We start from the raw sequence: 16,757 nt of genomic DNA, 5'->3' as shown, positions 1-16,757 counted from the left end.
GCATAGTGGCTAAGGCACTTGACTGCTAACCAGAAGGCTGGCGGTTCAAACCCACCAGCCACTCCTCGGAAGGAAGGTTGGGCAATCCTACTTCCGTTGTGATACTGCCTCGGAAACCCAAGGAGGGGTCGCTATGAGTCGGGGCCGACTCGACGGCACATAACAACAACAACAATTACTCTGAGGAGTCAGCTCTTCCCCAGTCATATTTTGCGTGCCTTCCAACCTGATGGGCTCATCTTCCAGCACTGTATCAGACAGTGTTTCAGGTCTATTAATAAAATTTTCCAGTAATATATCAGACTGTGCTTCACTGCTACTCATAAGGTTTTTACTAGCCAATTGTTTGTGAAGTAGATGACCTCTTCCTTCTTCCGAGTCTGTCCTAGTCTGGAACATATCCTCCATGGGTAATCTTGCTGGCATTTTGCAATACCGGAGGCATAACCTCCAGCCTCACAGCAATACACAAGCCACTGCAGGACAACAAACTGACAGACAAGATGGCTTATAGAAAGTATTTTATTTTTTACCAAGTCTTTGAAAATGAATGACAGAAATGTCATGAATGGATGTGTAGAACATTTTTGTCTTTTGTTAGAAAATTTGAATATCTCTCCTTTGTTATGAGATAAAAGTCTGGTTGCCAGGTGAGATAAGATAACTCAGTTAAATTTGTATTTCAGGTAAACAATGAATTTTTTTAGTAAGTATATCCTGCGGGATATTTTTGTACTGAAAATTTATTCATTCTTTATCAGAAATTCAAATTTAGTCAGTTGTCTTGAATTTTCATTTGCCAAGTCTGATAACCCTGAATAAAATCTAAATAAATTTATCTGACCAAATAAATAAAATACTTTTATAGATCATCTTGTCTGTCAGTTTGTTGTCCTGCAGTGGCTTGTGTGTTGCTGTGAGGCTGGAGGTTATGCCACCAGTATTGCAAAATGCCAAAATTAAATACTCCAATAACATATTCTATTTTCTAGAATCTTTTGTTTTTCTACTACGTCACACCACATAGCCATGCATTTAATAAAGAAAATTAGAATATCAGTAAATGCTAAGTAAAGAACTGAAAAAGTTTACCTGACGATAATGTATCATATTGAGAACTGATGTTCCACCTATATTCTGTGTTATATATATATCAAGACAACTCTAGGAAAAAGAAAAATAATGAATACATTTGTAATTAATTAGTTTTTCTTTTCAGGAAAGGCAGTTTTTCAAAATAATGGAAATGCATTACTTCTATGACTCAAATTGCTCTTTGATTAGATAATGTTTAGAAGGAGAAACTAGATTTTGGCCATAATCAGAGAAATTTAAGTTTCTCTGTGTCCTTTATGGGAATATTTGATGGGAATTTTTTTTTCTGTAAAGAAAATCTTAAATTAAATGATCATTACATAGATGAATGACACCAGAATGATTAAAATTAGGCAGTGGGAAAAGATTAAAATTCATTTATATATGTTGTTCAGATCAATACAAACATATATCATGGTATTTTTCACATAGTCATATTAATTACAACATCTCAGAAATATTGAATGTTGGAAGTGATATGTAAAATATAGTTTATTATAATAATGTTTGTTATATAGTTTTCCTGTTCAGCCAGTTAAGATGTATGTATATTAGGTAAAATGATTGTCCCTGGTTCTTAATATTTACTATATGATCATGACATAGCATTAATAAAGCATTATCAAGAAAAAACATTGACTTTAAAATCAATAATGACACTAACCTCATTTAAATTTTTTGGATTATATCCAGTTATCAAAGAAAATAAATTGTTGCAAACTTCATCAAGTAGCTCTTGGTTGCACACATTCTGAGCAATGATTTTACTAACAAATGCTTTAGGTAAAAATTCTTTTTCACCAAACAGAATCTGGAAAAGACATATTTGAGGGGTAAATCTTAGGTAGGAAATGTGTTTTGTCCAATAGAAAATAAAAATGACAGAATAAATGGGAAATATAAAATAAAATCACAATATAGTATCTAAAATTAGAATGACGATTTCATGAGTTTGTTTACTGTGATAAAATTCTATACAAAATAGAGGGAGCACCCAATCAAATTGTATATCTTGGAAAAGTTTTTTAATCAATTTAATTGGAATGCATACTTTTGATAGTAATGAACTTGACTTCACTTCAGGTAGAAGGAAAATTAATTTACGTGAATAATACAAGCAGAAATGAAATTGTATTTTTTTTCTTCATTTCATTTATTTTGTTGTTGTTGAGAATATACACAGCAAAGCATATACAAATTCAAGTTTCTACAAGTATACAGTGACATTGATTACATTATTCAAGTTATGCAACAATTCTCACCCTCCTTTTTTGAGTTGTTACTCCCACATACATAAATTCACTACCCCTAAGGTTCCTATCTAAACTTTCACGTTGCTATTGTCAATTCGATCCCATATAGATAGTTCTCAAAAGAGCGTGATACTCAAGGCAGAACTTTTTTACTGGTTAAGCTAAATTATTGTTCAGTTTTAAACTGACAAAATTTATTTTTCCAACATTTGCAGAGCAAATTGGTTTTCAGTTCAACAATCCATACACATTTTGTTTTGTGACATTTACCTCAATCCCCACACAGTAACAGCATTCTTCAAACTTCCTCTCTCTGTCATCCCCTTCCCCTCATTCTTCCCTCTATTCCCCTCTCTCCTTCCTAGCTCTATCCCTGGGCAAATGCTGTCCTCTTGATCTTCTATGCTTGATTGTTGTAATGAGTACATGTTGTATTTTTGTTGTTATGTGCTGTTGAGTCGGACCCAACTCATAGTGACCCCTCCTTGTGTTTCTGAGGCAGTATCACTATGGAAGTAGATTGCCCAACCTTCCTTCCAAGGAGTGGCTGGTGGGTTTGAACCACCAGCCTTCTGGTTAGCAGTCAAGTGCCTTAGGCACTATGCTACCAGAGCTCCCTAATGAGTGCATATTCTCCTGATATTACTGTTCATCTTAAGTGTCTATCGTTTGGCTGCCAGTTGAGACATGGGTTAACTTTAGCTCCTAGACTGAATGGTGTCCTAGGGTCATAGACTCAGGGGTTCTACCATTCTTCATCAGACCAGTAAGACTGGTCTTTTTTGTGATTTTGACGTTTGTTCTACATTTTCTCCTACTGTATCCAGGACCTCTTATTGTGATCTCTTTCAGAGTGATCAGCAGCAGTAGCTGGGTGCCGTCTAATTTTTCTGGTCTCAGGGTCATGGATGCTGGGCTTCACATGCTCCATTAGTCCTTTGAACTAATTGCTTCCCGTGTCTTTGATTTTCTTCACTTTTCTTTACTCCAGATGGAGAGAGACCAATAGTTGCACCTTAGATGGCTGCTCACAAGCTTTAGGACCCCAGGCTTTATTCACCAAAATAGAATGTAGAACATTATCTTTGTGGACTATGTTATGCCAGTTGACCGTAGTGCCCCCCTAAGACTATATGGTCCTGAGCCTCCATATCCAGCAAGTCATTTTGTATTTATTTGTTATAAGCTACTGAAAGAGGGAAGAAACATACATACTTACACACACATACATACATACAGGTAAGCAGGTGCATTTTATTCATTTTAATATACATGTGTGTTGTAAGAAAAGATAGTAAAATGAGACTTGTAAAATGAGTATAATAAAGAGAGAAAATAAATTTCAAATGACAGTGGGCAAGATAAGAAAATGTAAGCTAGAGAAAATGGTAATGAACTAAGGGATGTGGTAAACAAAGAACAAGAATATGTAGTTAAGAAAATAAGTAAGACAGTTTCTTTAAAAATCACAGCATGGCAAATATAAAATTTAAAGGAGTATTATATAATATATATATTAGCAAGAAAAATCTATGAGGACAGAGATCTAACCCTTGAGAGAAGAGACTATGCATCTTCTGTGAAAGAAGCAAAGCTAAAACAATAAATAAAATTAATTTCACAGAAAAATCTCAATCAAGAGTACATACTATAGGAGAATAATGCAATCCCAAAATTATTACAAATATAGACTGTTTAAACAACACAATAATTAGATTTAATTGACCTATTTGTAATATGGCCCATAAAAGTTAGAATATCCACATCCTTTTCAAACATACAAGAAAAAATTACAGACTTTCAGAATAGAAAAGACCTCCAAAAACAGTACTCCTCAATAACAACAATGAAAATATAGCAAAAAAAAAAAAAAAAAAAGCAAAGTCAACTTTTTCAGAAGTCTGAGAATTAACTAATAGCTTGCAACAATCCAGAATGCATATTTAAGAAAACTGCTGAATCTTGGTAAGAACCCTCAGCACTGTAGCCTTGATCTATTCCCATGCCTTTCTCCCAGCTCTGAAATAACCTTGAAACAACAATAACTTTGTACACCAACAGCCTAGCAGTCTCTGGAAGGGAAAAAATGGGGTTAAAACTTCCAAAAAGGGTCAATCCTCAGAGAATTTTCACTTTGATTCATCCAAGAGAAACCAGGAGAAGCCCATTCAGTGCTCTTGTCTTTATTTGACCTAACTCAGTGCTCATTGTTGTTAGGTGCTGTTGAGTTGGCTCTGACTCATAGTGATCCTACGCACAACAGAAGGAAACACTGCCCAGTCCTGTGCCAGCCTCACAATCCTTGCTATACTTGGGCCCATCAATCCATCTCATTGAGAGTCAATCCATCTCATTGAGGGCCTTCCCATTTTTTGTTGACCTTCCACTTTACCAAGCATGATATCCTTCTCCAGAGAATGGTCCCTTCTGACGACATGACCAAAGTAGGACAGATGACGTCTGGCCATTCTTGCTTCCAAGGAGCATTCTGGCTGCACTTCCCCCAGGACAGATTTGTTAGTTCTCCTGGCAGTCCATGGTACTTTCAGCATTCTTCACCAACACAACTCAAAAGCATCAACTCTTCTTTGGTCTTCCTTATTCATTGCCCAGCTCTCACATGCATATGAGGCAATTGAAAATACCATGGCATGGTCTGAAAATACCATGGTTTAGTGCTCACTATGTGGAAAAAACATTCTTCCTGTGTGTTATGTGAAAAAGAAAATCAGTGGTGTGGTTTAACATCACAACTTCCTAATGTAGTGATACCAGTTGGAGAAAATAAGAGTCTGGCCAAAAATTGTAAAAGGAACATCTGAGAAATAAGGTCTCCATAAAGAACTTTGTACAGCTCCAATATATTCTCAATGATATAGACAGCCAAATCCTTGAGTGGCACTAATGGTTAAGTGCTTGACTACTATCCAAAAGATTGGTGTTTCAAACACACCCAGAGGTGCCTTGGCAGACAGTCCTTGGAATCTTTTTCTGAAAGTTTGCAGCCTTGAAAACCTTAGAAACACAATTTTATTATGACACATATGAGGTCTTCATGAGTCATAATCAATTAAACAGCTACTAACAACAAAAATTACATTAATATATGGGCAAGGATTGAGCACATGTCCACAAAAGACCCAAGAAGGCCCGAACCTCTCACTTCTTTCTGCTCTGGAGGCCATTATCAATCAGTAAGTGAAGTCTAAGACAGAGTTGTAAACTGGTAAAGTTTGCAAAGCATGCTCCAATGTACACAGAAAACTGGAATATTTAGTGGTTAAAGCCATTTACAAAATCTCTGTGCAACTGTTAACTGGCCACCAAGCTAACAGAGCAGATCTCACAATGAGGAATACAGACTAAAGAATTAGTCCAGAAAAGTCATTAAACAAATAAAGATAAAGAAAGAAAGAAACAACAATAAACTGTGATATTAGAAGGGGAGAAAAATTGATAAGCAGAATTACAATATTATACTATATTTTTACCATTTATTAGGCATGCATTATTTGCCACCAACTATGCAAATACATGGTATTTTGATTGCAGAGTCATTTTGAAGCAACTTAAAATAAATACATAAAAGTCACATCTTTAAATTTAATAAATAATGTATAAAGCAGATATTCCCCTTATTGTTTATTGTCTTCTTCACCCAAATTAATATATGTCTACTCTTGAGTTAGTGGTTTATACTCTCTTCTCCCCATCCCATTATATTATTTTAAATGTCCAATGAAGAAAAAAGATTTAGATATACACAGGGAGACAGGAATTTGCAGCCCAAATGGAAGGAAAAGAATAGTCAATAGAAATTTTCCAGGAGGAAGTATAAATGTTACACTTATTACACAAATGCTTCAAATTAACTATTACATATCCAAAGAATTAAAAACTAAGTTGAAAGAATTAAATAAAATAATCCAGAAAAATTTTCACCAAATAGTAAATGTCAGTAAAGAAATAAAATTATATGTGTGTGTGTGTGTGTATATATATATATATATATATCTCCAAATAAAAATTCTGGAGTTGAAAACTACAGTATCAGAATGAAAGAAAAATCACTAGTGAGGTTCAACAGCATATTTGAGAGGCAAAAGTCAGAAAGAGTGAACTTGAAGATTGATTAATTGCAATTATCCACTCTGACAAACGACAAGAAAAAAGAAAGAAAAATAAATGAATATAGCTTCATACACCTATTAGACATTATCCAACATATCAACATATGTACCATCAGAGTCCAGAGGAATGGGATATAGAGAAAAAGGCACAGTTTAGATACAAAGACAAAAAGAGGTTAAAAATCAAAAGATGTAAAAACATATATCAATCAAATGATAACCTAAAAAGATCATAAGTGGCAATATTAATAGAGAAAATAGGTATTAAGGCAAAAATAAGCAAAAGGGACAAGGATGGACATTATATAATGGTTAAAGGGTCAATCAAACAAGAGAACATCACTATAATAAATATCTACGCACACAATGAAGGAGCTCCAAAATACATAAATCAAATTTAACAGAGTTGGAAAGAGAAACAGACAACTCCACAATAATAGTAGGAATAATACATCATTCTCGATGAAGGACAGAACAACTAGAAAGAAACTCAACAAAGACACAGAACAGCTAAACAATACAATCAACCAACTATACCTCATAGACATATATAGAAGCCTCCAACCAACAACACCAGAATAAATATGCTTTTCCACTGCACATGGAACATTCTCAAGAATAGACCACACATAAGGCCACACAGCAAGCCATGATAAGTTTAAAAACACTAAAATGCTACAAAGTATTTTCTCAGATTACAAATTAGAAATCAACAACAGGAAGAGTAAGGGGAAAAAAAATGCATGGAAAATGAATAACAACCTGTTTAAAAATTAGTGAGTAATAGAAGATATAAAATAAATAAATAAATTCCTTGAATCAAAGGAAAATGATAATACAACATACTAAAATCTCTGAGTCACAGTGAAAACAATGTTCAAAGGGCAATAAATAGCAAAATAAGCACATATCAACAAAGAAAAAGAGCTAAAATAAAAATCTTAACCCAACAACTGTAACACTTAAAAAACACAGCAAAAATGCCTACAGTTAGGAGAAGAAAGGAATTAACAAAAATTTGAGCAGAAATAAATGAAACAGAAAACAATAGAAATAGTAAACAAGAGTAGAAATTGGTTCTTTCAAAAGATTAATTGACATACTACTGGCCTTTTAGCAAAGGAAAAGGAGAAGATGCAAATACCCTGAATAAGAAATGATGATGTCACAATAGAATGTACTGACATAAAAATGATAATAACAATATTATAAAGAACAGTACTCCAACAAATTTGAAAACCTAGACAAAATTGAACAGGTCATTAAAAAAAAAAAAAAAAAAAAAAAACCTACTAACAATAAAAAAAGTCTTGTTCCAGATGGCTTCACTGGTGAATTCTACCATACATTCAGAAAAAAAGCTGACACTAATTCTACCTAAATTATTCCACAGTAAATAAAGGATGGAATAGTCCTGAACTCATTCTATGAAGACAGAATAATGCTGATACCAAAACTAGGCAAAGACATCACTAAAAAAGAAAAATAAAGACCAATATCCCTCATGAACATTGATGAAAAATTTTCAATAAAATTTTAGCCAATAGAATTCATCAACATATTAAAAAAACAATCATATGGTATGATCAAGTGGGATTTGTACCAGGTATACAAGATGGTTCAACACTAGGAAAAGAATCAGTATAATCCACTACATAAATAAAGGGAAAAAAATGTAATGATATAAATTGATGCAGAAAAGGTATTTAGTAAAACTCAATACCCACCCTTGAAAAAACACTCAGCAAAATAGAATAGAAGGGAAACTCCTCCACATAATTAAGACCATATACGTAAAAACAACGACCAATATTATTCTCAGTGGAGAAAGAGAGGAAAAAAAAGATTCTCCTTGTGAACAGGAACTTGACAAGGATGCCCTTTATCACCACTCTTATTTAATATTGTATTGGAAGTAATAGCCAAAGCAGTAAGGCAAGAAAGGGAAATAAAAGGTATCTAAATCAGCAAAGCAGAGATAAAACTATTTCTATTTGCAGGTGATATGATCGTATACATAGAATATCCTAAAGACAACAAGAATATTACTGGAACTAATAGAAGGCTTCAGCAAAGTGGCAGAGTATAAAATCAACATTAAAAAATCAGTTGGATTCCTCTACACTAACAAAGAGAACTCTGAAAAGGAAATCAGGAAAACAATACCATTTATAATAGTCACCCAAAAGATGAAGTACTTAGGAATAAATCTAACCAGATGCAAAAGACATATAAAAAGAAAACTATAAAACACTAGTATAAGAAATTAAAAGAGACCTTCATAAATGGAAGAATATACCATGTTCATGGATAGTAAGAATTACCATTTTGAAAATATCCGTACTAGACAAAGCAATCTACAGATATAATGCAATCTCGATCCAGATTCCAACATTTTCCTTTACAGAGATGTTCTTATTGTGAAAACTATGAGCATATTACCTCTTGTTCTATATTATAAAGGATCACAAACCTTAAATTTTAATGGACTGATGTATCCAAGAACACGAAAAACACTTGTCATGTACTTTACAGTGGTAACTGGAGCTAGTGCAAAGTAGATTTTAATCTTTTCAGCCAGTTGTGGATTTGTTGAAAATCCTCCAAAACCTGAAAGGAAATAAAAGAATGAGCTAGTTTTCCAGGGTTCTTTCTTGCTTAAAATTGTAGTGTCATTCAGTTAGTTCATACCCAAAATTACATCACATACATGTTATATTTTGTCACAAGTACCAAATTTGTCTCTTGGGAATCCCTCTACAATTTACCCTGTGAGCTGACATCAGATTAATTTCTCTAAATTCTGTCAATCTTGTCTCCCTTTTCCTAATAATCTTTGATGGTTGCCGATTACATAGCCTGACACTCAGTGGCCCCTAGTGTTTTGTTACATTAGAAAAACACCTGGAAAATGAACCAATGCTCTTTCCATGAACATATCTCTCTGATACTTCCAGGATTCTAATCTTTACTTAAGCACCTTCTTCCCCTGGGCTGTGTTCCATCTGCTCTTCTCTCTCCTGATTACTTCAAATTTCATTTACATGTATAAAGAGCCTAGATACAGCCTCTGCTCTTTTGGTTGCTACTCTAGAGAAGCTGAGGGGTCCATCTTTCAAAAAAAGAACCTATAATCAGGTCCAACTCAATTTTCCTTTCTTCCTTATAAATTATTGCCTAATATCTGTGTTAGAAAAAGTTTCCTCTCAGGGCACATGATGAATTCCATGGACTCAAAGCACTTTTGCCTCCTTGAGCCTTTTCTCCGTAATAATGAAAAAATAATATTACTGCATTGATATAAAGAAGAATATAATCAAAAATGGATTATATTCATTATTTCTTCTTATTTTAAAAGTAACTATAACATTTTTGTGGGTCCCTGAAAGTATCATGGATGCTAGAACCCTATACTTAATGAATTAACTCTGCTCCTCTCTGCTCACATCTTTCCTGTCCTCACATCTGCCTGCCAGATGCCTTCTGCAAATGTCATTCCATTTTTGCTTTGGTTCTTAACTACAGGTGATTTCCCCTCTATGGGACATCTGGCAATGTTTGGAGACATTTTTAATTGTCACAACTCAGGGGAAAGAACGGTTCTACTGGCAACAGCCAGACCAACAGCCTACACTGATCAAGGCAACCCTCCAAAGAAATAATTAAAACCAAACCCACTGCCATCAAGTCAATTCTGACTCATGATGACTGTATAGGACAGAGAAGAACTGCCCTCCCAGATTTCCAAGGCTGCAAATCTTTATGATCACCACTCCTCTGTCAATTTGTTGTACTGTGGTGGCATTTCTGTTGCTGTGAGGCTGGAGGCTATGCTACCGGTATTTCAAATGCCAGCAGAGTTACCCTTGGTGCACAGGTTTTGGTAGAACTTCTATATTAAGACAGACTCAGAAGAAGGAAGGGCCCATCTATTTCTCAAAGAATTGGCCAGTGAAAAACTTATGAATACCAGTAAAAAACTATCTTATATATTGCTGGAAAACTTTATGGATAGCTCTGAAACGTTATCTGATATAGTACCAGAAGATGAGCCCTTCAGGTTGGAATGCACTCAAAACATGACTGGTGAAGTTCTGCCTCCTCAAAGTAGAATTGACCTTAATGATGTGGAAAGAGTAAAGCTTTCAGGACCTCCATTTGCTGATGAGGCATGACTCAAAATGGGAAGAAACAATTGCAAACATCCATTAATAATCAGAATATGGAATGTGTGGAGTATGAATGTAGGAAAATTGAAAGTAGTCAAAAAAAGAAATGGAACACATAAAGATCAGTATCCTAGACATTAGTGAGCTGAAATGGACTGGTTTTGGCCATTTTGACTCAGACAATCATATGATCTACTATGCTGGGAATGACAAATTGAAGAGGAATGGTGTGGCATTCCTCATCACAAAGAATGTTTCAAGTACAATGCTGTCAGTAATAGGATAATATCCATACACCTACAAGGAAGATCAGTTAATACTACTATTATTCAAATTTACACACTAGCCACTAAAACAAAATATGAGGAAATTGAAGATTTTTGCCAACTTCTGCAGTCTGAAATTGACCAAACATGAAATCAAAATGTATTGATTATTACTGGTGACTAAAATGTAATAGTTGGAAATGAATAAGAATCGTTGGTAGTTGGAAAATACAGGCTTGGTGGTAGAAATGATGCTGGAGATTTTATGATAGAATTTTGTAAGACCAACAACTTATTTATTGCAAATACATTTTTCAACAAGGCTAGGAGCTGACTGTGGAAGAGACCATCAATATGCAAGTTCAAGTTGAAGGTGAAGACAATGAAAGCAAGATCATGAGAGCCAAATTATGACCTTGATTATATCCCACGTGAATTTACAGACCATTTAAAGAACAGATTTGATGCATTGAACATCAGTTACTGAAAACCAGATGAATTGTGGAATGACAGTAAGAACATCATACATGATGAAAGCAAAAGGTCATTAAAAATACAAGAAGAAAAGACCAAAATGGATGTTAGAAAAGACTCTGAAACTTGCTCTTGAAATGAGAGTAGCTAAAGCAAATGGAAGAAATGACAAGATCAAAGAGATGAAAAAAATATTTCAAAGAGCAGCTTGAGAAGACAAAGTCAATTATTATACTGAAATGTGCAAAGACCTGGAGTTAGAAAACCAAAGGACTAAGAACATGCTCAGCATTTCTCAAGCTGAAAGAACTGAAGAAAAACTTCAAGCCTTGAGTTGCAATATTGAAAGATTCTGTGGGCAAAATATTTTAATGATGCAGGAAGCATCAAAAGAAGATGGAAGGAATATACAGAGTCACTGTACCAGAAAGAATTGGTTGATGTTCATCCATTTCAGGAGGTGGCATATGAACAAGAACCAATGATATTGAAGGAAAAAGCTGAAGTTGCACTGAAGGAATTGGCGAAAAACTAAAATGAAACTATTGTTACTGAATGATTTTTTCTTTCTTTTTTTGGCTTGTCTATAAGTTTTTAATAATTACAATCAATAGATATAATTTCTAAACAAGAAATTTTAATAAACCCAAAGCAACAAGTAGGTGGCTTAAAAATAAAAGAAATTTTAAAAAAGGAAATTATTCTCTTGTTTTAATTTGATATAAAAATTATAGCACATAGTGCAGATGAACTTGCAGGACATCTTCTGAGTGAAATAAGTCAATCACAGAAGGACAAATACTGTATTAGTTCATTATTGTAAAAAGTCAAGGAAAGGTTTATATATGGAAGGAAACTTTCTTTGTTGGTTACTGGGGGTGGGGGAAGGGAAAGGGAGGAAACACTGCAAAAATAAAAGTGAAAAATAGATTACTGCCAAGAAAAAAAAAAATTATAGCACTGACAATACTCAGTTTCAGCATACCCATAATGGTGCCTTGTGAAAATACCACATAATAAATTTGATTTTGTCCTGTTTTCTTCACAACAAAATCAACACTTGCTGGAAGATCATATTTTATCAATTCATCGAAACTGCAGGAAACAAAAATGGTTATAACTTTTAATTAATTCTTTATCACTAATAAGAATGTTATCTTCATGTTTTAAAATTTGAATTTAAAAGACCCCTCTGGATCATGATCTGGGTAACAAGAGCTAACATTTTTCATTCAACATGTCCTATATGGCAGGCATTATACTATCGGTTTGTAAGTATCATTTCATCGATTGCCCCCCAAATACCTTTGAAATAATTCTAAATAATTATACATATCCCAGAGCTTAACAGGCTTTGGAAGTTAGTTTGCGTGCCTGAGATCAAACTTAATACCTGAGAGACTAAATTTCAAACACAGCTACTGTTACTCTGGAGCCCAGATTCCAAGACACCAGGCTATTGGCTTTTCTCATAAAATGACTATAGCTATTGGAGATTGGTAGCAGACCAAAGTTGCTGGATATGCAAAAAATAAACATAGAATATGAGTAGTTTGTTTGTTGTTTTGTATAATGGGCAGAAGGGGACATATGCATTATAATATCTCCTTCTGAGTGGCAAAAGGTTAAACATGTACATTTTTATCCTTGTTTCTATCTCCCTGTCTTATTTTTCCTCTCTCTATTTATTTATTTTTGCTCTACTAATTGTACATGCACAACCAAAGCAAAAAGTAGTATGTAGGTTTGGCAAAGTGATTAATATTTGTAAAATAGGTCAAGGGGAAGAATTGGAAACAATGTCCCTTCCATATCTTTTCATTTAACTCATAGGCACAACAGTTACAATATAGGGAAAATCTCAAGTATTTTTCATATTATTGATATTTTATAATATTATTCAATAGAAACACAATTTAATGATGTGCCTTCCTTTTAGGTCTTCAAATTTATTTAAGCATTGAAGCTATTAACACATTTTAAAATCAAATGAAAGAAATACAGATTTATTTTCCATACGTGAAAGCCCAGAATTTTTTGGAATCTGTGTGTAGGTACACATGTTTCCTGGACCATGTGTTTCCTCTGCTGTTTCCCATCCACACATCATAACCAGCATCTGCTAGAAGGAAGCCCAGGCTATTGTTGGGAAGATTTAAAATCCAGGCACTGGCAGTTTGAAGCAGACCATGCTGTAAAAACATGACCGGCTTCTGGGCTGAAAAGTAAGAATGAAAAATGTTTTATAACAAACAGGTGCTGGAAATGACAACATAAATTTTCAAACCACTATAGTATCCTGACTCCACGGCACATAACAACAACAACAATAGTATCCTGATGACTATTTTATTTGTATCACAAAGAACTGTGCTTACTATCTATTAAGTTTATTTTCTATTAATAATATATTATTACATACTTCTCATGGCAGAAGAATTGCCCATCTATGTGGTGTAGTGCATAAGACACTTGACTGCTAACCAGAAGGCTGGCAGTTCAAAGCTACCAGCCACTCCTGGAAGGAAGACTAGGCAATCTACTTCCGCAGAAATACCGGCTCAGAAACTCAAGGAAAGGTTGCTATGAGTCTGAATCGACTCAAGGCCGTGAGTGTTTCTGATGATCCCATATCCTCCCCGTGCCCTCAAGCATAAATTGCTATTGTTGTTGTTGTTGTGTGCCATCGAGTTGGACCGCCTCATAGTGACCCCTCCTCGTGTTGCCGAGGCAGCATCACTACGGAAGTAGATTGCCCAACCTTCCTTCCGAGGAGTGGCTGGTGGGTTTGAATCACCAGCCTTCTGGTTAGCAGTCAAGTGCCTTAGGCACTGTGCTACCAGAGCTCCCATAAATTGCCATAGTGAGTGGTTTTCAGCTCCAGCTAGCATTTATAGGCCATATTCTTTTTAAGTTAAAGAACTTCTATCGTATGAAACACCAAAGAGAAATGCCCAGAAACAGTAATATTTTGGAAAGCAAAAGATCCATGTGCAGATTATTAAAGAAAGAAGTTAATTTCCTAAACTTTAATAGCATCTGTATACACTGAGGGCTTGGACAAATAGAATGAATAAGGTCTCTACTATTACCACCAGCAGAGCAAATATGAACTCTCACTAGGTGAACTGAAGCATTCTGGAGAAGCAATGTGGTGGAATGTTCTGGGGTATTTATTCAGAGACTCTGAGTTCCCACGCAGTACACCACACTAAATTCATGAGCCAGTGTGGGCTTCACCTCCTCATCCTCACAGCCAATGGAAACAAAGCGTCAACCACACCCTCAGCATTACCTCAGCCAAGGAGTTCAGGAACTTTTTATGACTTATTTCATTCTGGACATAGGAAATTTCATTTTTACCCCACTCTAATCCTACCTAAATTATTAGTCTCACTCTTCCCATGAGGAATTTGGTTGAGCTGAAGGATGTAACCATCTTCAGTCACAACTTCATATGTTTCACTTGGATAACCCCAGTAGGAAATCATCTCACTCTGAATGGAGAAAAGACAAAATCTTTAGCTTTATGAGTTAAATGGCTAATTTGATGACCTTTAAAGAAGAATTTCTTACTGGTTTGAGGAAAATACAATAATAAGGGAAAATTTTAAAGATAAATGAAACTAATAAATTAATTGGAGATATTTTGATTAGTGGAAAGAATAACTTACAACATTCATATTGGTTTCCGGGTTCACAGGTTTTGGTCTAAGTAAACAAGATGCATTTCCCAACACATGAATGAAGCACATTGTCTTAAGCAGCCACCCCATTTTTAATTTCCTGAGAAGGAAAATGTTATCAGCATGATTATAATAAATATGACAATGTAAAGTCATCCTCTTGACTGCTATGCTATTTGCTTCATGGATTTTTTTTATATGTCTACTTATTCTCTGGTCATTCCCTATTTTGACTGTTGTTATGACCTTCCATTACTATAATCATCTTTTCTTTCTTTACATCATTTTGTTTCTCCAGAGAATCTTTCATCTATTGAAATACCTTTGTAGATGTGAAGCCAGAAATGTCATTTACCCTCTGTCCAAAAAAAAAAAAAAAAAATCCTGAGCTGATCTCTATTGAAATTGTAAATAAAATAAGGCACTCTATTCATGGTTCTCATTGCATGTGAAAACTTTTCAATCACCTCAAGAGGAAGGCCAGAAGCTATCCAAATGTTGACAACAAGAGAAAACTTTTGTATTATTGCTTTAAATTATCTAGATACAAAGCTTCTGTTTGCACACTGTACTACGCCACCAGAACTCCTACTACATATTTAAGTACTACACATACTACACAGTTAAAGCTGTTTTACTTTAAACATGCATGTAGGGCTCCAGCTTCCTCTCCATTCCTGCTTCACAGTTCTATGCCAACTCTTCCTCCCTCTTTGATGGGATATTTTTTCCTAAGGGACTCTCCATTCTCCCTTGCCACTTTGGAAGCGTTCCGCTGTCTCCCACATTGCTGACCTCTGAATTCTCCTACTCTTCCTGAAATCTTCAGACACAAATGTGACTATAGTTTCCACAGCTGTAGTTTTCAATATAATATGTCTTCTGTTCTAATTCTGACACTTTTCATTTGAATAAATGTTTAGCTTGAGGTATTCATAATGAAACAACATGTTGTCTGCCTTCAAGGCACTTCTAATCTAGTGAATAGTTTAGCAGGAAGAGCTCTTCCTATCTGGCCCATTACCTGTGCTTTTTGAGCGTTTCTCAATGCCTTCTACATCTGGTCTACCCGGGGCCTTGCTTTTAAAATCCCACAGGTGAGCTGGGAATTTACATTCAATCAAATGGAAGGATGACTGTCTGGGTAACAATATAGCAATAAAGTATTTCATTTAGTCTTGGCTCAGTAGCCAGTTGCTGCCAAATAAGTAAATAAATATATTATTAGTGAGACTTTTCAAATTCAATATATTTTCTTGTAATAGCTCTGCATTTATCTGAGGAAAAATTAAAGTTAATTTCCCCATTATCCAAGAGCCTTCTACCTATCTTTTCCTTTTGTTTCATCAACAAGTAAGACAATTCTGTCTCATTCAATAGGTCTCACTCAATTCTCTTTGCAGTATGCCCTAAAGGACCAAAATCAGTGTTTATCTTTTTGTGATAAAGTACAAAGAGGTCAATTCAAAACCCTCAGCATACTTCTGTTTGGTAGGAATAGAAGGTAAGGCAGAAAGGAAGGAAATGGGTAGGGGTGAGGAAGGGAAACCAAACGAGAAGGGATATGCATCTAATGCTACAAAGGGTGAGCCGTAAGGGATCTTACCTAGTCAACACTGCCAAGTCAGCATTTTGATAACTCTAAACACCACAAACCAAAACCAAATCACTCACTGCCATCAAG

General features: G+C 34.9%; 1 protein-coding gene across 1 annotated transcript in view; it reads right to left on the bottom strand.

Moving 5' to 3' along the window:
• Positions 1–15,070, bottom strand: part of LOC103199715 (gastric triacylglycerol lipase-like) — a 35,215-nt gene extending 20,145 nt beyond the window's left edge. Inside the window, exons 1-7 of the mRNA XM_007944047.2 lie at positions 15,062–15,070; positions 14,767–14,884; positions 13,407–13,605; positions 12,373–12,482; positions 8,952–9,088; positions 1,760–1,906; positions 1,093–1,158 (exon numbers count right to left, since the gene is read on the bottom strand). Of these exons, the coding sequence (XP_007942238.2) occupies positions 1,093–1,158; positions 1,760–1,906; positions 8,952–9,088; positions 12,373–12,482; positions 13,407–13,605; positions 14,767–14,884; positions 15,062–15,070 (786 nt within the window). The remainder of the gene's footprint in view (positions 1–1,092; positions 1,159–1,759; positions 1,907–8,951; positions 9,089–12,372; positions 12,483–13,406; positions 13,606–14,766; positions 14,885–15,061) is intronic.
• Positions 15,071–16,757: the final 1,687 nt, after the last annotated feature.

This window comes from Orycteropus afer, unplaced genomic scaffold (genome assembly GCF_000298275.1).
Source record: "Orycteropus afer afer isolate SDZICR_OR568_19922 unplaced genomic scaffold, OryAfe1.0 scaffold00118, whole genome shotgun sequence".
Taxonomy (NCBI): Eukaryota; Metazoa; Chordata; class Mammalia; order Tubulidentata; family Orycteropodidae; genus Orycteropus; species Orycteropus afer.
This window is presented reverse-complemented; position numbering and strand designations above follow the sequence as displayed.